We start from the raw sequence: 21,654 nt of genomic DNA, 5'->3' as shown, positions 1-21,654 counted from the left end.
ATCCCTGGAAGTGTCCAAGGCCAGGCTGGACAGGGCTTGGAGCAACCTGGGACAGTGGAAGGTGTCCCTGCCATGCAGGGATTGGAACAAGATGAGCTTTAAGGTCCCTTCCCACCCAAACCATCCTGTGATTCTGTGCTTTTGCTAAGTTGTAGGTTTCTTTCTATCTTCTTTCTTCAATCCCTGACAGTCTCTTTCTGTATTAATGGCTCCATATTAGGAAGTGGTGCTTACAGAGGTGATCCTCTGCTTTTCATCATTCTTAAGCTGCAATAGATCCATTTATGTTGACCATGTAGTTATGGCAATCTCAATAAATAAACTGCAGACAAAATATTTTTGGCTTTCTGGCATTAGTGTAGTGTTGAAGATTTCATGAGATGTCTTGAGTAGTCTACCAGAAGAAATCTCTAAGAACAGGGTGGAATTTTTTTCTCTCAGAAACAGAATAAGTATTGTTGACCCTGTGTGGGGCAAAGGAATGGAAATAACCTTTGAAGAGGTTCATTCTGTGTGTCTGGGATGGAGCTTTTATTCCCTGTTTTTTTGTCTGTACCACCAAAGAGGAAAAGTAAAAGCTAAGTTTCCATCTTGGATGTGAATTAAATTTCTGTTGTAACAAGAGCACAGCTGAGCTCCCAGCCCTGCAACATGTTAAACAACAGGATGAAGTCTTAGAATCACAAAAGCAAGTGGATTGGAAGGACTTCCAAGGTTTTGAATCCAACCTCATGCTCAGAGCAGGTCTGGTTGAGGAAGGCTGCTCAGGGCATTGTCCATCCCATTCCATCCCATCCCATCCCATCCCATCTCATCCCATCCCATCCTATCCCATCCCATTCCATCCCATCCCATTCCCATCCCATTCCCATCCCATTCCCATCCCATTCCCATCCCATCCCATCCCATCCCATCCCAGGGTATCTCCCAGCTTAGATATCCAGCAGCTTCTCCTGGCTTCCCACTATCATGGGAAGCCATCTCCTAGTGCTTGTCCACTCTCATGATCAAAGACATTTTCCTCTCACACTAAGAAAGAGCTTCCTGTGCTGATTTGAGTCTGCTGGCTCCTCTCTCCCCACTGGACAGCTCTGAAGAGCAGCTCTGAGTTCCCTGCAGGAAGGTGCCTCCTTTGCCTTCTCTCCTCTCATCATGCTGTGCTCCAGCCCTTGATCACAACCCTGATGTTGGTGTCCCTCCTCTGGACTTACATAGGCCAATGCCTCTCTGTACTGGGGATCCCAGAGTGCTTCAGCTGGGGATTACAAAGGGTGAGTAGAGGAGGACAAGTCCCATCCCTGAGCCTGCTGGAGCAGCTGAGGGGCTGCTGGCTGTGCTGCCAGAGGATGCTGCTGAACCTCTGCAGCTCCCTGTCCACCACATCTGGTGTTCTGGACAGCCATTCCCCAGCCTGTACCATTGCAAGGAATGACTCTCCTGGGGACAGCACTTGGCAGAACTTCCTGAGGTGCCCATCAGCCCATTTCCCAGCCTGGCTAAGTCCTTTGGAATATCAGCCTCCAGCATTTCAACTGCTCCAGACAATTTGCTATCAAGCATAGACTTGCTGAGAATGCAGTGCCCTCCTATAACCCATGAAGCATTTTGAAGGGTCTGATCAGGTTAGTCAGGAAAAATTTGCCCTTGGTAACTCCTTGCTGACTCGTACCAGTCACCTCTTTCATGTGGTGCAAGTAGCTTCCAGGAAGAGTTTCTCTATAACTTTCTTGGGACAGCAGTGCAGTTGCCTGGCTCATGGTTAGCTGTGTTCCCAAAGTTCACACCAGGCCAGATTTTTTAAATTAATAAGGTACTTCTTAGGTTATAAACTTTGGTTACTCTTGAGTACCTGCAGTGATAAACTGAATGACTCTGTTGCCATAATCTGAAAGGAATGACAGCCCAAGGAAAGGCCCAATAAAGGAACAACAGCCTATGGAAAGGTTCAGTAAAATCCTTCAGCATTTGCCTGCTTCCCTTCATTTGTAGAGCTGCATGTCTTGAAGTTCACTCTAACATGTGTCTGTTCCAGTTTTGTCTGAAAGCAGAGATTGTCTGCACCCAGCATGGGAAAACATTTTAAATCCTTAAACCTCCTTGAACCTAAAGACAATCCAAAGCTCTGTCTGTCCATCTGTTTGAGTTTGATGCTGTTGCCTGGTGTAACAGTGTGAAAACATCTCAGGTATCAACAGCTCCCAATCTCCCAGTGGTGACAGCTCATTTGGACCTTTTGTAGCTTGGTTTTCTTCCAGTTTCAGAGAAATATAGATAATTCTTTTACCTCTTAGTTTATGTTGGTTCACCAGGTTGGTTTGTTGATGGCTTTAGGTCTTATTTCATTTTGGCTTTGAGCTTTTAATGATACTGAAGGATAGAGAAGCTCATTGATATTCCTAGGTTGGGAAAGAAATCTGAGCTCACCATTACTGCCTTTTGAGTTCAGTGCAACAATTTCCTTCCATAATACCTGCTCATTCATAGCTGAGTGTGAGGAAAATTAACATTTACACAGTTATAAATCTATTCTGTAAATGTAAGAGGGCTTCTGAGGAGCTAAAAGTAAGAAAGGAGAACCTTTAAACAGTTGCAGAGGATTTGATTTTAGCAATGTCCTAGTATTGCCCATAATGTTGAAATTTCACCAAAAGCACTGAAGCACATTAAAATGTTCTGAGAAAGGAGTCAGAGAGAGAAGATAAGCACTGCAACAGCACAAGCAGTCACAGCCTGCAATAATAGCATAGTTAATGCATTCCTCACAGCCAAGAGAGTGAATCTCACTACAAGGAGGTTGAATTTTGTCCCTGACCCAGTTCTGCTGGCTGTCCAGAAGAGCTGAGCGAGCCATGGCTCTGTGTGTGCTCCCAATCTGCCAGCTGAGAAAGGGCTTTACTTCATCCTCTTCCAGTGTGTCAGTCAGCTTTGACATAAAACACAGGTTGTCACTTTGGGGTGATCCATCTGGCCTGTTTTTTCATCAAGACAAAATGTGGGAAGGCTGTCTCAGATTTAGGAATAGCTGATGGATCTTCCCTCTTCACCATCTTAGCTTGTGATCTGTGTTTTGCCTGTGAGCAAACCCCTCAGCTCCTCATCCTCATCCCTGGAAGTGTCCATGGCCAGGCTGGACAGGGCTTGGAGCAGCCTGGACTGGGAAAGTGTCTCTGTCCATGGCAGGGGTGGAACAAGGTGAGCTTTAAGGTCCCTTCCAGCCTGAGCCAGTCTCAGATTCTGTGATTTGTGAAGAGCCATTGGGAGGAAGAGGGCAGACAAAAGCAGCTAATGCAAAAGATTTCATTGCTGTGTGTCTCTGTCATTGCACAAACATTGAGGAAGCCACACAGCTAAAATGTTAATGGTTCAATCACAGTGGTGGGCTCCAAACAGGACCAGAGAGCTTTCTGTGGACTGACCCTGAATGTTCTGGGTACACAGGGATGATCTTCTGGAGCTTCAGCTGCAGAGGACTGCTGCCCCATGTCCAGTCTCTCATGCTTTCCATTTATACTTTTACACACTTTTGTTTTCAAACCTTGTAACCAGGTGTCCTACCCAGCAGTGTATGAGAGGGTTTCTGCCCCAGAGCAAGCTCCCACTGTGCCCTCGAGAGAATGGGGTTTAAAATAACCTTGGGATGTATTTGGTTGAGATTTCAGCATAGCAACAGTAAAACAAAGACCTACAGCAGACTCAGAGGTAAATAAAGAAACACCTGAAAGTGAAAAAGACTTTAAAAATGGAAATTAAACCTATTATAGGAGAGAGAAATTCCACTTTCATATATGCCTTTTCTTCTCCACTCCTTTTTTCCCCCTTTGCAATTTCTCATGAGCTATTTAACTTAAGCCGTAATCCAAGAACCATTTAAGCCTTGGCTCTGCATGTGCAAGTTCTAAATTGCACAGAGCAGGCTACTATTGACCCCTGAGTGGAAATGATTCATTTTACTTCTTTCACTATTTAATTTGACTTTACATTGCTTCAACTTAATTTATTAAGGACTTCAAGCTAAGCTGAATATATTCCTGGTGAGATCAAAATTTCAATCAATGAGTTTATGAAGGGGTTTGCACAGGTATTACTGAGTTTATTTTAAAGTATATGTGCTCAGGCCCAGAGGTGATGCTCAGAGCTGTAATCTCACCTATTTGAATGATTGCTGGGTGCTCTGGCACAGGGAGAGGCAACTTTAATGCACAGCTTTGGGAGTCAAATTAGAAGCCTGATGAGCAGCACAGGACAAACTCCATTTGTGCTGTCTGGACAGGCTACAGTGTGAGTCTGAGCACAAGAAATGAGAGGAAAAAAGACTTGTGAAATACTTTTATTTTGAAAATGATGGCTTGAGTCATGCCTGCAGTGTGGAAGGGTGTACTGAAAGGGAAGCAAAGGTGACCAATGAGCTCTGCTTTTGAAAGCAAAGATTCCAGCTTGTGAAGTTCCTCAGATGCAAATCTCATTAACCTTAAATACGGAAACCACTCCAGCAGATGAAACAGGGTGATGTGCCAGACCCCATCATTGGAAGTGTCAGGATTGAATCCAGAATTTCTTTTGTCAGGCAGTGTTAATAAAGTAAGAAGATCACATGGATGGATAGGTAAGTACAGGATCTAGAGCTGACAAATACAGTCAGATTGGCAGTGCCTCTTTGTCTGTGATTTTTAGCATTCCTGTATGTAACAGGAATGAGAAAGACAAATCCCTTTGGATTCACACAGGACCATCTGGACTTGTGCCAGCAGATGAAGTTAGAGTCATAGAATTACAGAACTGGTAGGGTTGGAAAAGACCTTCAAGATAATCAAGTCCAGTCATTCATCCAGCACTGCCACATTCACCTCTAATCCATATCCCCAAGTGCCATGCACCTTTTGAGCACTTCCAGGGATGGTAACTCTGTCACTGCCCTGAGCAGCCTGTGCTAATGCCTTTAAGCAGAAAATGTTTTCTAATATCCAACCTAAACCTCCCTGCTGCAATTTGAGCCATTTCCTCTCATCCTTTCTGAGCATCCTGGCTAGCAAAGTAGAAGGTATTTTGTAGCTGTTTCTTACAAATTCTACCTGGGTTGAGTGTATTCAGCAGCTGGATTTGGCAGCCTGGGAGATCTCCCAGTGAAAAATCCAAGACAAGGGCAGGGTTTGGGTGTCTGGTGTTGGTGGATGAGGATGGGGACCAGAATGTCTCAACAGCTGTTTGTGCTCCTGAGCTCTGTTAACCTGCCTTTCCTCCTGAATCTTTTCTTGAGGGCCCAGCTTTCCTTCCTTGCACTGGAACAAAGCTGCTGTGGCCAAACCCTTGCTCCTGGGAGGGCTGAGCATTGTTCCCCATGCAGGTGGCACCAAAATGTCACTTGCAACGTTGTCATCTCCACGTGGGGGTTTCTGCTGGCCTGAATTCTGCTCTGATTCAGTAAAACAAACACCCTGAAACTCTCAGCTGCACAATGTTTTGAGAACTGGACATGGCCTTTTCTGTTCCAAGCTGTCATTCCATGTTTAACATTTCTGTCTTTAAAAATGTGGTCTGTGTATTTAGAAAGTAAAGTTGTTTGATTACTTAAGTTATTAGTAACTGCAGAGCTCTGGTTCCTTGGCCAGTACCAACCATTACAGAAGAAAAATCATCATTACAGCATTCCATAGAGATTGTTGGAGTTGAATATGATGTGACTGGCAAGTACATCTTACTTAGTTAAATATTCAGGTGGTTCATGTTTGCTTTCTGGCACCAGTTGTTTCAAAGATGTAAGGCTTTTTGATTAAAAAAAAAAAAAAGTGATTGTTAAATTCAATGGCATCTTAAAAAACTAAATATTAGAGAATTTTGAGAATTGTTTCAATTAAAAGCAATACTAAAATACTATTTATTTTTTAAAAAGTGGAAAATTATGTGAATAAGTAAAGCAGGTGGGCTGCATTTGAGCTCTGCTAGAACAGTTCTTTTTGTTTGGTTTTGGTTGCAGTCAGTTGTGAGGAAGATGTTACAGTACAGCTAACACCAGCCTGCCTAGCTGTGTGGGAATGGGTCTTGGCAAGCAAACTGGTTACTTTGGGATGAGGTTGGAGCTCCCGTTGATGAGGGTGACAGATGTATTTTTAACCCATTATAATATGGTTGATTATTTCAATCAGTACATCTTATTTGGTTAATGAGATTATTGCTAAGAACAAGCAGAGGCCATAATAGATGATATTTGACAGTAATCTCATCCACTTTCAGAGAGGTATGGAACTGGGTCCAGGCAGGAATGTACTGACAGATCAGTGTTATTCCATAACCCATCACAGTATTTATTAGAGCTAACTCTGCAGTTTCCTTGATAAAGTAACCATGAAACATGCTGGATACAGAAGGCACCTTGTTTATCCAGAGGAATCCAGAGGGTTTGTTAAACTGGCACAGGCAAATGTGCCTTTTCAGGTGAGCAAGCCTGTGGTTTGTACATCTGAGAAAAATACCCATGTCCTAGTTACTGACTGGGGGATTGTCTCCTTAAAAGCTGTAGTTTGAGGAGAAGAACAAGTCATGGAAAGTGTGGTGAGTAACAGGCTAAATGAGGCTCTTGTGTGATACTGTGGTGAGAGGGGTGAGTTGGTGGGAATGGGAACTGCCAGTCAGCATGCTTTCCTGGAAAATCTGCCTTTCCAGATAAACATAATCTTGTTTCATGTTTGACTTTACTTGAGTGGTGTCTATAAATATGTACAAGAAGCCAAGATTTCTTATACCAGAGGGCTTTTTATTTTGTAGGCAAAGATTTAATGAGATTTACTGCCTGGAAGACGAAAAGCCTGATCAAGCTAGAGGGAAAAAAAGAAGTTTCTCTCACCACTTGAAGGCTTTCTGTGAGCTCTCAGTGAGATATGCTGATGTGTTCACACACCTTTGTGTAGCCTCAGAAGAAATGAGTAAAAATGCTGCAGTCTGTGTTCTGCAGGAGGGTCATGGTGGCTTTGGCTTGTAGTGACTCTTCAAAAATCACCCAAAGCTGCAGCTCTGAGGTGGGATTTGTTGCAGGGATGGTGTGATCCCTCAGCCCTATAAATAGCTGCAGTGTGGGGGGCTTTTCTTTCTGTGGAGGTGGCAGGATGGAGAGCAGAGCTGTGGCTCTGAGGTGCCAGCTCTGCCAACAGCACTGGGCATTCCTGGGGCCTTAGCCAGATGGTTCAGCCCTTCAAGCTGTGGGGGAGGTGGGCACTCACAGGCCTGGGGCTCAGTCCTGCTGAGGTAGATGATCACTCACCTTTCAAGTTCTGACAGCATTTGGAATAAGCTGACACCATTTGGAATAAGCACAGTGCTCACATTTGCAGAATCTGCTTATTTCTAGAAGTATGTGTGGGGTTTATGTGGAAAATGGCATTGGCTTTAATTTTGTAAATGATACATTTTGTAACTGCCATGATAGTTAGACCTGTGTAGGTACCACTGTGGTTAGAAGGTGCAGTGAATGCAGTTCTTAAATGTGACTGGACAATATGTTCTAGACATGCTAGGAAACAGCAAATGTCAGTCATGGGATGCAAGTGTGTGAGTGTGTGTGTGTTTGAGTGTGTGTGAGTGTCTGAGCGTGCTTCTGTGTGTGCATGTCTGAGTGTGTGTGTAACTATGAGCGTGTGTGAGTGTGAGTGTGCATGTGGGTGTCTGTGAATGTGCATGCCAGTGTGTCTGAGTGCATGTGTGAATGTGTGTGTGTATGAGTGTGTGTGTGTGTTTGTGAGTGTGTGTGTATATGAGTGTGTGTGTGTGTGCGTGTGTCTGTTCATGTGTGTGTTTGTGAGTGTGTGTGTGTATGAGTGTGTGTGTATGTTTGTGAGTGTGTGTGTGTATGAGTGTGTGTGTGTGTGTGTGTGTGTTTGTGAGTGTGTGTGTGTATGAGTGTGTGACCCTGGGCTGCATTGGTTTGTCCTTGTAATGCCAGGGTTGCAGGTTCAATCCCCAAGCACTTTAACAGTTGGACTCGACAATCCCTGTGTGTTCCTTCCAATTCAGATATTCTGTGATTTTCCCTTTTCACTGTTGATCTGTTAATAGCAGATCCTTTTCTTGGCAGAAGAATAGGTTTTTATTTATTACCTTGCCTTTTTTGTCCTTTTCTTTCTGCTTATTCCCTATTTTCTCTCCCCAGTTACCCAGTGGGAGACTCTTCCATGCAGCAGCGGTTATCTCAGATGCTATGTACATCTTTGGTGGCACAGTGGACAATAACATCAGAAGTGGAGAGATGTACAGGTTCCAGGTAATTTGCTGATAAACTTACTCACTTCCACACCAATTCCATGAGTCCTGTTTGTGGAGTGTGGTTGAGCTCACCATGAGCTCCATGGCATTTAGTCCATGTCCTTCTTGCAGGCAGCCCCTGTATTTCAGATTCAGCTTTCAAAGGTCAATGTCTGTCTTTAAAATCTTTTGAGAAATGTTATTTGGACAGATATTTTGGTAAGGTCAAGCGCTCTACTGCCTTCTGAAGTCGTACAGAGATCATGACAATTTTGAGAAATTATTGAAAAGTGTAGCAGATGGAATTTGAAATATTATTTCATTAAAATTGGCTGTTCCTCTTCATGTCCTGTCCTGTTCAGGGCTCTGGGGCAGTTTTGTATTGTGCTTTTATCTCCATGCAGCTCTCCCATTCCCATCTGACATAGCTATGGGAATTGAAATTTTTAAATTCAGGATACTCATACTAGATTAAATCCCACATACAGTCAAGTCTATTTTTATTGCATGGCACCCTCAGACAAGTCCTGAGAGCAGGTGAGACTCCCAGCCTCCAAATCCTCATATCTGAAAGTTGTGATGAGGCACCATTCTTCAGTGTTACACTGTGTTATTTGTCCTTAACCTCACCCTGGGGGAAGCCCTTGCATGTATTTGGTTTGCTTGTGACATTCTACTTTATGTGCTACACTGAGGCTGAGTTGGGAACAAAATCCAGAGATTGTAGATGTAACCTTGGCCCTTCTGGTTATAGAATCATAGAATCAGGAATGTCCTGAGCTGGGAGGACCCACAAGGACCATCCAGTCCAGCCCCTGCCCTGCACAGACACCCCCAAGTCCCACCCTGGGCATCCCTGGCAGCGCTGCCCAAACACTCCTGGAACATCCCCATGACACAGCTCCAGCCTTTCCTTGGTCCTGTCCCTGCTCAGATTGAGCAGAGGTTGAAGCTGTCCCTCCACTGCCCCTTGTGAGGAAGCTGCAGACCCTGAGGGGATCTGACCTCAGGCTCCTCTGCTTCCAAGTGATGTGAGATTTGAAGTTTATGTAGCCACTGAAATTAATTCTGTCTTCTGTGGGGTTTTATTTTTTTAGTTTTCTTGTTACCCTAAATGCACTCTCCATGAAGACTATGGAAGGCTGTGGGAAAACAGACAGTTCAGTGACTTGGAGTTTGTTTTGGGAGAGGTGAGTAGAATTTATTGGAGAGGTGCCAATGGGGGTGTTACTGTGTGTGTGGTGTGTTTGCTGGGAAAAAGCAAATTGTGCAGTGGTTGTGCCAGAAACCCTGGGAATGAATCACTGGTGAACTGTCTGCCTGGTTTATTAAGTTTCACTGATCCAGATAAATTTTTAAAGCTGCAATGGAGAAGAAACTTTTTAACTGAGAAGATCTGTTACTGACTTAACCTGAATTTATCAAAGCATTTTATACAGAGTTGCAATGTGAAAATTTACCAATGACCTCTGCACTCCCAGGTCCCAGTTGCCTCCTAGGAAGGCAGGTCAGTGTTTTGCAAACCCACTATCATTTCAAGAGCCATTTTTAATTACTGAAATAAAAGAGAATGAGAAAAAGCAGTACAGGGGAATGGTTCTCTAGTAATGCAAACAGTTAAAACATTTAACAGAGAACAGGTTTCCTGAAAATAAACATGAGAAATTTGAATTTACCCGCATTCCTTTTGCAAAAAGGAAAAGTCAGAAAAAGCTTTGCAAAGCTTGGAGAACAGATCCTCAACAACAGGTGAAATAAATTATGACAAACAATAGCAAAAAACCATGCTGTTATTTTGAAAAGGGAAAATTAAACAGAAGATCAGATGTAAGAATAAAAAGCAGTATAAGTGACACAGCAGCTTCCACTCAGTGGATGTGACCCAGGCTCTTTCCCAAATGGTGTTTGCCATCAGCCTTTGGGGAAATGGGCCTTGAATTTCATCTGCATGTGCAGAGCAGATGTAAGGCTGCCTTTAACTTGAAATGTATCATAACCTGGGGTTCAGCCCAGGTTTCTGTGACTTCTGCCATCTGCCATCACCGTGTGATTTAGAAGCTGAATGTGATTTCTGCCTTTGCCTTTGGCAGAAGGAGGAGCGAGTCCGAGGGCACACTGCCATCGTCACCGCTCGCTGCAAGTGGCTGAAAAAGAAAATCATGCAGGCCAGGGAGAGGGTGAAACAGGTGAGTGTTTTGGAAAAGTAGCCTTGTAGCAAGGTGAGGCTTATTGTGCCCAGGTTTGGGAATAAGGTTGTCAGGAGAAAAGTAATATCTGTTGAGACAGCTGGAGGACAGGAGCAGTGTCTGATGCTAAGGTGCTCTTGAGCAAGTAAAATAAAGATCATTAGTATTAACTAAGACTACTGGAGGTGTATCAGGAGTGTAACATGGAGGAGCCAGAGTTAATCCAGTTATCTGGATTTGACAGTGTGGTTCTTGGAAGCTCTTGTAGCTGTCTGAGGTCTAATCTTGTGGAATGCCCCAGAGAGGCGTGTGTACCCTTCTCTGTGGGGGTGGTAGAGCTGTGTCATGGGGATGGCCCACAAGATCAGACAGATTAGAGGGAAGAAAGGCAATGCTAAAGGTTTCAGCTGCCTCTCTTCCCTTAACTGTTGTATTTTTTACTTTTTCCAGAGGTGAAAGTCTGGTGCCTTCTAATCATTGTCATTTAATTTTGACTACTTCCATCTTTTCAGCAGCAAACATTTAATGGCTTTTGGGGAGGTAGTAGCACACAATCTGCAGTAAGATGTGGATGCCTCACTGCCTCCCAATTAATTGTTTTGCCACTGGAAAGGCTGTGGGAAAAGGCTGTCAAAGTGAAACTTGAAGTAACAGAGTGCTTTAAAATACTTTTGTGCAGCACTTTGTGCTGTGCCTTTGCAGGGCAGGATTTGTGGAATCTACTCCCACCTGTCCCTCCTTCACAGAGTGGGGCAGAAATGTGAATTCAGTGCAGTTCATTCCTCCCTTGCTCTGATGTCCTGCTTCTGACCTGTATCCAGGAACTTCCTTGTATTCTCATCCATGTGTGTCCCAGGATATGGAACAGTAAGTCTAAGACATGAATTCCTTGTTATCTCCAAGATAATCCTGAAGCTAAAGAGATCCTGACTCTTGGAGAATGTGGAGTAAGGAGAAGGATCCTCTGGTTTGGTGGTAACTTGTGTGAACTGGCACAGGCTTGTGCCATGTTTGGGTGCTTTTTCTGTTTCACTAGAAATCAAAGCAGGACGTAGAAGAGGAGGGACACAGCACGTGCCAGAGGGATGGCACTGGTGGCAATGTCAAGCTGTGCCGGCTGCAGCCGCTGCTGGAGGTGCCCATCCGAGAGGCCGAGGCGCAGCCCTTCGAGGTGCTCATGCAGTTCCTGTACACTGATAAGATCAAGTACCCCCGCAAAGGTAGGGAGCAGGGGGAGCTAACGCTGCCCTGGGGAGGGGAGGGGCCAAATGTGTTCAGAAACAGCAGGATGCAGCATTTGCAGGTGATCAGTCCTTGCTGAGCACTTCATTACTAACTTGAGATTAAACAAAAAGCAGATTTTTATCAGAGAGTACTAACTATGCTTTTTTTCCCCCTAATTCTTTTCAAATATCAAGGAAGAACAAGTTATTGATCATTCCAAAAGGTGTAAAAAACCCTAACAAACAAAAATATTGTGGTATTTTGAACATCACAGCATCCTGCTTGGAAGGACCATGTATCTTATCCTGGCTTGGCTAATTTCCTTTTTCTGATACTGTTTTGATCCATTTTAAACTGAGCCCACACAGAAAGGTGTGCAAGCCAGTATTTATCACCTGTTAAAAATCCAATCTGAAGTAATGCCTCAAGAAAGGAAAAAATCCTTTTGGTGCATTCATTGAAGTTCTAGGAGTTAAAAACACTTGTGGGTGAGGAATTAACAGCCAGAAATCTCACAGCTTCCACACAGGGAATCCAGCTCCTGGCTGTGTGAGTGGTGAGGGCCGTGGGCAATGGGAGAGGGGATGGATACAACTGGATACAGCAGGAACTCCAGCTTCTGGGGCTGGGGAAGCTGCAGCCACGGGGGCTGGTGAAGTACAGAGAGGTACAGCTGTCCTAGCACTGAATTTTGCTTCAGCTTCACTCTGAGAGCTTTGCTTTCTGCAAAGATAATTCTCAGGAAAAAAGTGATACATGTCCATTTGGTCCAAGGCTCTCCCTGTGAGGAGGCCTGTCTGAGAATGATCCCACTGGCTGGGGGTGAGGGAACTGCTCCTGGATTCTGCTGACATTGCCAGATCCTGCTCCCAGCCATTCACTGATCTCAGAACCTTCAGACAGCCTCAGGCCAAGGGAAGGCTTGGACCCCTGAGCTCTTCCATTGTTACAGGCTTCCCAGGCAGCCTGCCCTCTTCCCCAGCCCATGAGGGGCTCTCCCTGGTGCTCCCCCTTCTGCTGGGATCCTCCATGGGCCCTGCCCTGCCCATTTGTATTCCTAGTGGCTCCTCTGAGCTCAGAGAGCAGCACCCTGGGGAGCCATCCCGAGGCTGAGCTAATGGAATTGGGCATGCTCATCAAATGGGATTTTCCAATTAGCCACAGGGAAGGCACGTGACATGTGAGAGGGCTTTTCTCTATTAAAAAGTAGTTAGGGCAGATGGGCAGAGATCTCCTGTGAGGAAAGCAAAGGCCATGGGGGATTATTCCTTGAGTTGGTGTCCCAGTAGCCCCATTGCAGTGCCTATAAGGGTCTCCTCCGCCCTCTCTCACTTTAGCCCCTCTAGACCAGGTCTATGCAGGCTGAAGCATGGAGTGAAAGCACAGAGTACCTTCATCAGGGTCTGTCAGAATCAGGGAGCTGATTGTTAATCCTGTGTAAACCCCAAGGACTCTGGCAGGGCTGTTGGCAGCTGGGCACTGAGTCATTGGGCTGCAAGCTCTGGGCCTTGACAGGGATTTTAGAGAATCAGTTCACTTTCTTTGGAGGGTTTCAAAAAATTGTGATCCAGATTGTCACAAAATCTTGATCTTTTGCATGCTTCAAATTTGAACCTCATCTTCTAGTATTGATTCAGATTTTATCTAACCAGGAATGGAATTCTTTTCTCTATAAAAATCCTCCAGCCAGTGCCTGTTCTGCTATTCCAATTGCTCCAGGTGATTTAAAAAATACTTTCAGAAGGGTTCATCTCTGTTTTGTGGGCCCTCCAGCAGTTTTCCCTCTTGCAATTTCAGGTCATGTGCAAGATGTGTTACTCATTATGGATGTGTACAAGCTGGCCTTAAACTTCAAGCTCTCTCGGCTGGAACAGCTCTGCCTTCAGTACATTGAAGCATCTGTGGATCTGCAGAATGTGCTCATTGTGTGTGAGAATGCTAACAAGCTTCAGCTGGATCAGCTAAAGGTAATCACATTCTGCATACAAAGTAACTGATAAGACATTTTAAAAAAGGAAATTATGTAATTAACATTTGGCCAAAGGTATCAGCTTTGCAAATTCATCATTCCTTTAATTACAGTTGCTTGAGTATATTTAGCATGGGGTGTCCTACAGTGGCTTGTGATATTATGTAGGCTTTTTCAATACATGCTCAGTATTTTTGCATATCTGCTTTGTAGAATGTCAAGGGCAGAGTGACTTTGGCTCCTCATCAGTTCACTCTTGCTGCAGCAAGATGGAACCAGTGCATTTCCTGCTCTTGCTGTGTTACATATACTGACACTGCAGATAGGTTCTTTCATTTGCTAGAATGAAAAACTAAACTCTGTTCTCAGGCCTTTGCACTGAAAAACAAAATGTGCCAGTGATTCTGTTGCTGTGGTGGGTGAGAGGCTTTGGGGTGCTGGGTGACAATCAGGGTGGAGCTGACCCCTGGCTGCAGGCCAAGAGGTGCTGGCTGTGCTGACCCAGAGCAGTGCCCAGAGCCAGCTCTGCTGAGCCTGCAGGGAAGCAGCTCCTGCCCCCAGTCCCAGAGGCAGAGCAGGGCTGTGCAGTGCTTGCTGAGGATGTTCAGCCTGTGCACAGCAGTGACTGCATTGCTGGTGGCTGCAAGCACAGAGGCTGCAGAAAGCAGTGTGCAGCACTTCCTCACACTGTGTGTGCTCTGGATTTGGGAGAGGAAATGCCTCCAGGAGGAAGCAGCAGGGCCAGCAGCACTCTGTAAATGCTGACACAGCCTTTGGTGCCATCAGCTGCCCAGAAGCTCAAGCATTGGTGGATCTGGTGCCCCCACCTGCCCTGGCCACCTCTGGAGTGACAGAAGCTCTTGCACATGGCTCCAGTTGGGCAGGATCACCCTGAGCTGGCATCCTGTCTGCTCAGGTGCTCATTAGTCCTCATGGGTGGGTCCTCTGTAGAAAGCTGTCCTTTCTGGAATCCCAGTCATGGTTTAAAATGTTTTACAGGTGAGTCCTGACAGGTACATTTGGATCCCAGGTGGAATAAACTGCCAGAAACAGGCAGTAGTAATGATTCTTTGGGTGAACTTGTACCCACCTTATGGTGAGCTGGTGTAGATTGTATTTATTGCTTATAAAAGTGGAATGAGGGGAAGCTTTGGTTCATACTGGGAAATAAAGTGCCCTTTTTTGGTCTCTAACTGTTTAGCATTAGGTCTGGTTCATTTGTTACCTTTTCACCACACTGATTTTTGTAAGAAGTTTATTACACAAGAGCCTTCTGGAGCTCTTGAACTCTTTGCTGCTTTTATGGACCTTTATGAGCTTTATGCCTTTATGAACCTTTCCTTTTATGGAAAAGGTTCAGGCAAAACCCATACAATGAATCCTGTAAGCTCTTTGGACCCTTGATGGAGAGTGTCAAGAGTTAAGATCTCTTCACCCTTTTAATTAAATTTTGGCATCTAATTATGTTAAAAGTTATTATGAGGTAGCAACCAATCTTCATTATCTCCGTGAAGTTTTCAGTATCTCCTGAGATTGCTGTTTTAGAAAGCTTTGGAGCAGCTCAATGGGCAGTTAATCTCTTCCCTGTTAATATTTCTAGTCAAATTTTTCTAGATGCTTAGAATCGTCCTGAATTTTCTGTTCAAGGAGGAGCCTAAAAGGTCTTTTAGGAAGGATGAGGATATCACTGTTGGATAATTCCAGCTGCAGGATCCCTGTGGAGGTTCAAAGGGAAGGATGGTTGATGGCATATGCAACATGTAAGATTTATGGGATGCTCTAAGATGACTTCAAACAATAAACCATCGATTTCTTAATTAATATTGGTGTATTTTTAAGGAACACTGCCTGAACTTTGTGGTGAAGGAATCCCATTTTAATCAAGTCATAATGATGAAGGAGTTTGAGCATCTTTCTTCATCCCTGATCGTGGAGATTGTGCGGAGGAAGCAGCAGCCTCCTGTCCGAACCCACTCTGACCAGCCCCTGGACATAGGTAACCTCCCAACAGCCTCAGGGGCTCACTCCAGCTGCTGCTGGGGCTTTGCTCATGGCTTCTTCAGCCTGGGGAGGAGTGTGGCAAGCAGCCCCTGCAGCCCAGCAGTTCCCAGTTGGGATAAGTGCTCAGGCTCTCTCCTGAGAGCACAACAGTTCTGTTCCCAGTGAGGTTCAGTCAAAACAGTGTCCCATCAATGCACATGGGATTGTGTTCTTGCAATAAACCATCCTGATCCTGTTCAGAGACACGAGAGAAGGAGCAGAAGGGTGTAAAGAATGATCCAAAAAAAGGCAGTGGACAGTCACTGTAAGTGGCTGAAGGGTGACAGAGCTGAGCAGGGAAACAGGCTGCTTGAAGGTGTTCACCAGGAGGAGGGAGGAGGATCTTGTGAATGAGGCACTGCTCTGTGTGCCCGTGTGAAATGAACAGGAGATATGGAGGAGAAGAGAAAGACATGATTTACAGCTTTATTGTGAAATTCATCAGGAGCTGATTTGGGACTAGTCTTACTCAACATTTTAACATCCTGACACACAACACAAGGAATGTAATAATGAAATTTTCTAAGGCCACAAAGTTCAGAGGCATTGGCAGTGTTGGTGTGGAGTGCTGCACAAAAATAACTGGGAACTGAAGAGAAAGAGAAGGAAGCTTGTCCTGGAAGGTCAAGCACAAAGGCTTTGTCTGGCATTTATCCCAGGGGGGTGAGGTGCACTGGCTGGGAAGGTGGCACAGCCAGTTCTGTATCCAGAGCTGGAATGGTGTGAGACCCAAATATTGAAAACTGAAAGATGAACTTTGAAAATATGAGTGAGTATGGAGCAGACTTGGATGTGCTCTATTTCTCAGTTGTGTATTTACAAAGGTTGATTAAAATATTGGATAAAAGAAGCCTTTGTTGCTGATTTGGGAAGATTTTTCACTAAGACACAAAATGTTATATTCCTTGTGGTTGGAAATAGTGCAAAGGGAGGGGGAAAATCAGCTTTCATATCTATAGAGAGCATCTGTCAGTGTGGCCACAGCTGCAGTTTGCTGTCAGTGCAGAAAGCAGAGCTGACAGGTTTGGTTCTGGGAGGGGCAGTGGGGAATCAGCTGTGGTGGGGAAGGATGAAGCTCATTTTGCTCCAAGATTGTGAGGCAGGACTGGACTCAAATTCACAGTGAGACTCCCAAAGGAAAGAGGGGCTGGAGCTTGGCTTGGCCATGTGTTAGCTGGTTAGTACCTGGTCAGCTGGAACTATCATGTCTTCATTTCATGATGTTTCATTTCAGGAACATCTTTAATTCAGGACATGAAGGCTTACCTGGAAGGAGCTGGGACTGAATTCTGTGATATCATCCTGCTGCTGGACGGGCACCCCCGGCCAGCCCACAAAGCCATCCTGGCAGCTCGCTCCAGGTGAGCCCTGCACCAGGGGTGGGTGTGCAGGGCTGGGCAGGGCTGGGCAGCCTGGGCTCAGCTGCCTTGCTTCACAACACAGGGAGGAACTTAAATCTGCATGAAGTGTTAAGATGCAGCTTTGCTCAATGAGTGTAATAAGCCTTTAAGCAGCAGTGATTAATTTTTTTTTTTTTCCATTTGATACCCAGCAGGGAAAGATAGGGAGAAATTAGAACTGCAGAGATTCTGCAGAGGGTGTGTGAGAAGCTGCACTGCAAGACAAAGCATCTGTAAAATCACAGGAAGGGAAAAAGGGTGGAAAACATGAGGTGGTTTCAGTGAAGTGGAAAGCAACAGATGTCCACTGAGGTCAGAAGGAGCCTTCTGACAGTGAACAATTCCTATTTTATCATGTGGAACTTGATTTTCTTTCTCACTTTCTGATATTTAAGACTGGTTATGAATAAACATAATGAAAAATGGTGCATGACAGAGCCTGGAGTGTTCTCATGCTTTATGCAGAGAAAGGAGTCCACCCTGCTGATGGTGGGACTGTTCTCCCTCCTCAGGGCATGGGTGAAGTGGATTTGTCCTGCACTTGTGTGTTCTGTGGACCTGCACCTTATGTTCCACCAGACATTAAGTGTTCATATAAAATTTTTATTTCAAATACCATCACCATTTTTCCCAGAAAAAAAGCCCTAACAATATTCAGTATTACTTACTGTGGTATTTTACCAGAAGCATTTCACAGCTCTTAAAACAGCCCTGATGATTGGCAGCCTGTAGATACCAAGGAAATTCATAATGCTTTAAGCTCTCTGCTGGCTCTTATGCAAATTAGAGAAAAAATCAAAGCACCATGTGTCCTAATTTTCAAGAAACAGACAAATTTCAGGTAGTTCTGATGGTAATTAGGGGGATTATATTTGGAGTTTCACTGGCAGACATACATGAAAAAATAAATGAGCAGTGTTTTTGCCCAGGTTGTCACTTGAATTTGTTGCTTTGGAAGCTGCAGTTCTGAATAGCAGCCTTTGAACAATACTGGGTTAAACCATCTGTCTGCAGAATGTGTTCTATCAGTTTTATTTCCCTTTGCAGTTACTTTGAAGCCATGTTCCGTTCATTCATGCCAGAAGATGGGCAGGTGAACATTTCCATAGGTGAAATGGTTCCCAGCAAGCAAGCATTCGAGTCCATGCTTAGATACATCTACTATGGAGAAGTGAACATGCCTCCTGAGGACTCCCTGTATCCTTACATTCCAAGGAGCTGGGGGATGTGTCTGAGTGCATGCCCAGCAGGTCACCTTCCTTTTGGGAGGGTCTGTTGTGGGGCAGCAGCAGGCTCTGCACTCCCATCCCCACAGGGCTTTGTTTGCCATCAGTGCTCTCACCTTCCCTTTCTGCTTTATTCCTCAATGCAATGAACAGATACCTCTTTGCAGCCCCTTACTATTATGGCTTCTACAACAACAGGCTCCAGGCCTACTGTAAGCAGAACCTGGAAATGAATGTCACAGTGGAGAATGTGCTCCAGGTAATTGTCCCCAAGCCCTTCAGTTAGTCACTTAGAGGAAAAGGGGGCTGGTCAGGTGGGTACCCCCAGTGCCAGGTCACTGAGGCTGCCCAGGCCCTTCCAGGGGCAGTGGCCCTGTGTGATGACACGTGTGGGAGCCCAGCATTGTTCCTTACCTGTACTGTGGCACCTCTGTTCCTGTGCTGCAGGGTTCAGCAGGTGCTGCTCACCTGGCTCCTCCTGAGCTCTCATCCCCTGTTACAGAACTGTGTCCCTAAAGGTCTTCTTAAGATGACCACGTGCTCAGCACTTCACTGTAAACCCTTTTTGGCAGACATTTGTTCCAGGACAAAGGGTGGTCTGCAGGTGACAGACTTGAGTCTTGTTTTATCAGTGATACTGACAGGATTTTGCAGTGGAGTTTGAGCTAACAAATGATATTTTGTGGTAAGAAAGCCAGTGCTGGCTCCCAGGCAGGCAGCCTGAACCTCTGCAGCACAAGCAGAAGCAAGTCCTGCTGATTAACTCTTGAGGACTCCATACATTTTAAATCCAAAGCTTAATTTTGAATAGTTCAGAAAATATTCCATTTGTAATGCAAAGTGGAGATGTTCCCTAGATAAGAGGAGTTACTGCTCTGGGTCAGGACTGTTTGTGCACCTGAGCTGTGCAGAAAGGAAATCACATTTTTGCTCCTGCTCTAGATTTTAGAGGCAGCTGACAAGACCCAGGCCCTGGACATGAAGAGGCACTGCCTGCACATCATTGTTCACCAGTTCACCAAGGTTGGTTGCATCTTTTCTGTGGCTTTGGAGAGCTGCTGTCCTCTGTCACTGCCCTGGTTAAAGACATGTTCATAAAGAAATCAGTTTAATTCTTCCTCTTGTGAGACAGCTGAGAGCTGGCTGCCTGTTCCTGACACTCACTGACAGGACTGCTAGGCACGTTGCTCACTCCAAAGTAAATTAAAGAGTAGAACAAGCTAGTCTAGAAATGTGAAGCCCTTCCAAGCAGAAGTTAGCCAAAATTGCTTCCATTCCCAGTTATTCCAACTGTTAATTTTGTGCCATGCAAAGCAGGGTAAGCTTGTTGTATATTGAGGGCACAATCTCTCCCTCACTAGCAGTTGCCAGTGTGCTCCTCACACTCCCCTTGAAGTATTCTCTGTCATACATGTTTTGTTGTCATGTGCTCTAAAACAAATTACCATGTCCTGGCTGGGCTCTCTGTGATTTCCATGTTCAACAGTTGGACTCTATGGTCTTAGAGGTCCTTTCCAATCTTAAAAATTCTCTGGGTCTGTTTTGATGGGATTATGCATTCGTGGCAGGAAAGGTCAAGAGCCCAATGTGCTGATACTCCTGTCCTCACTTGAGAGAATAAGGATATTGTCATTTAATTGTTCCTTTGAGATGTGATCCCTCCATTAGAGTTCCCCAGCATGTCATCAGTTCATTGCTCAGCTTATTAGCATTGCTGAAATAGGTAGATAAATCACAGGAATTGGGATTTCTGGATGCTACACACATACTGATAATAATTCCCTAGTTAATATTCAAGTAGCTCTCTCTGCTTTGTATATTTAAACTCACAATCCTCCTGGGGAAGAAGAGCACTGCTATGTCCCATTAGTGTCTGGAGAGGAGACAGGATGGTGTTCAGGCTCTTCATTAAATGCCAAAGTTGCTGGAGCATGACACATTTTACATTCAGAAATAACTGAAATTGCATAAAAAGCATTGAGAGTGGAGCCAGCATCCAGAAATCACTCCCAGAGGAGAGTCCACAGCGTGAGGTTGCATCCCCTGCCTTCATTCATCCTGTTTTCCTCTGGCCCCCTGAGTCCTGTGGAGCAGCCCAGTTCAGCAGGGGTGGGGAATGGTCCCACTGGGCAGGACAGGACATGGACAGCACATCCCTGGGGTTGGGGTCAGTGCCTTGCAGCCACTGAGGGCTGAAATATCACAGGATCACTTCCCAGTGGAGGCCACAGGAAGACAAAGAGCTGTGATTGTGCCCAGAATGCACAGGGGGAAATGGACATTACAACTCTGGGAGGCAGCAAGGGGAGCTGGAGGGCGTTCCTCAGCTGTACTTCCTCACCAGGATGTGGGGAAATGTTTTATATTTAAACTGTTGACTGCTAGAACAGTGTTCATCAAAACGTGGCTGGAAGACTGTCAAGCAGATGTGCACAGAGAAATCTCAATTATGCAATGTTTTCCCTGGGCCTGAGAGGCCTCAGTGTGTGATTCTTGGCCTGGGCTGGGTGACTCAGTGTGGCTGGGCACAGACACTCTCTGCTTGCTCCTGGGCCAGCCCTGGGCTCTGAGGGGGATTTGTTCTCAGGCACAAGCCCTGTGGGTCACTGCAGCTCAGGCAGGCTGGCTCCCTGGCTCAGGCATCTCCTGTTCTTCCAGTTACTTAATGCTGTTCTGGATTTGGACTGTTAAGGAGTTTTCCCCACAGCAGGAGCATTTCTGAAGAGCTGTTCCCAGAGGTTCCCTGCTTTGGGCAATGTGTTTTCAGGCTCTTGTGTGTCAGTGTTGTGCAAAAGCCCTAATAAACCTGCTGTTGTGCTGTGTTTGCAGTGACACCCTGATCTGTTCTGCAGTGTGTGCCTTGGGTGGGGGCACATCCCACCAGTGCTCAGGGGGTCTCTGGCAGATCTCAGACTGGGATGTTGCTACAAGCACATCCTGAGCTCTTCTGAGAGCACCCTCAGCCATTTCCCTCCTGGCCCTCAAAGGTTGCTCAGGACATCTTTACTCTTTACCCCAGTGCAGCTCCCAGGGTGAGGTGATAATGTCAGCTCAGGTGAGGAGGGTGAGTGAGTGCTGGGGCACAGCCTGCCTGCAGCTGGCTCTGTGTCAGTGCCTCGGGACAGAGGCATTGCTGGCTCCTTGCCACGAGGCTGAGGACAAGGAAGGAATGTGAAGAGCTCCTTTTTGCAAACAGTTGAGCTTCTGAACAGTCCAAAAGCATAAAGTTTGCTGTAGATTCTCATCTATCTGATGTGGTGGGGGTTTTTGTTGGCAAGTGCTCCAGTGACCTGCTTTGACTGCAGGAAGAATGCCAGCAGAACCAGCATGGATACTGAGAAGAGCTTTTCCTCAGGAGCACAGCAGCAAAGGGATCAAGC

The 21,654-nt window shown here is 45.5% G+C and overlaps 1 protein-coding gene across 1 annotated transcript in view; it reads left to right on the top strand.

Moving 5' to 3' along the window:
* Nucleotides 1-21,654, top strand: part of LZTR1 (leucine zipper like post translational regulator 1) — a 36,576-nt gene that overhangs the window by 13,771 nt on the left and 1,151 nt on the right. Inside the window, exons 10-19 of the mRNA XM_063178136.1 lie at nucleotides 8,138-8,248; nucleotides 9,327-9,419; nucleotides 10,320-10,415; nucleotides 11,452-11,635; nucleotides 13,437-13,606; nucleotides 15,448-15,604; nucleotides 16,883-17,009; nucleotides 18,096-18,245; nucleotides 18,428-18,533; nucleotides 19,217-19,297. Coding sequence (XP_063034206.1) covers nucleotides 8,138-8,248; nucleotides 9,327-9,419; nucleotides 10,320-10,415; nucleotides 11,452-11,635; nucleotides 13,437-13,606; nucleotides 15,448-15,604; nucleotides 16,883-17,009; nucleotides 18,096-18,245; nucleotides 18,428-18,533; nucleotides 19,217-19,297 — 1,275 coding nt within the window. The remainder of the gene's footprint in view (nucleotides 1-8,137; nucleotides 8,249-9,326; nucleotides 9,420-10,319; nucleotides 10,416-11,451; nucleotides 11,636-13,436; nucleotides 13,607-15,447; nucleotides 15,605-16,882; nucleotides 17,010-18,095; nucleotides 18,246-18,427; nucleotides 18,534-19,216; nucleotides 19,298-21,654) is intronic.

This window comes from Melospiza melodia, chromosome 28 (genome assembly GCF_035770615.1).
Source record: "Melospiza melodia melodia isolate bMelMel2 chromosome 28, bMelMel2.pri, whole genome shotgun sequence".
In the NCBI taxonomy this organism is placed as follows: Eukaryota; Metazoa; Chordata; class Aves; order Passeriformes; family Passerellidae; genus Melospiza; species Melospiza melodia.
This window is presented reverse-complemented; position numbering and strand designations above follow the sequence as displayed.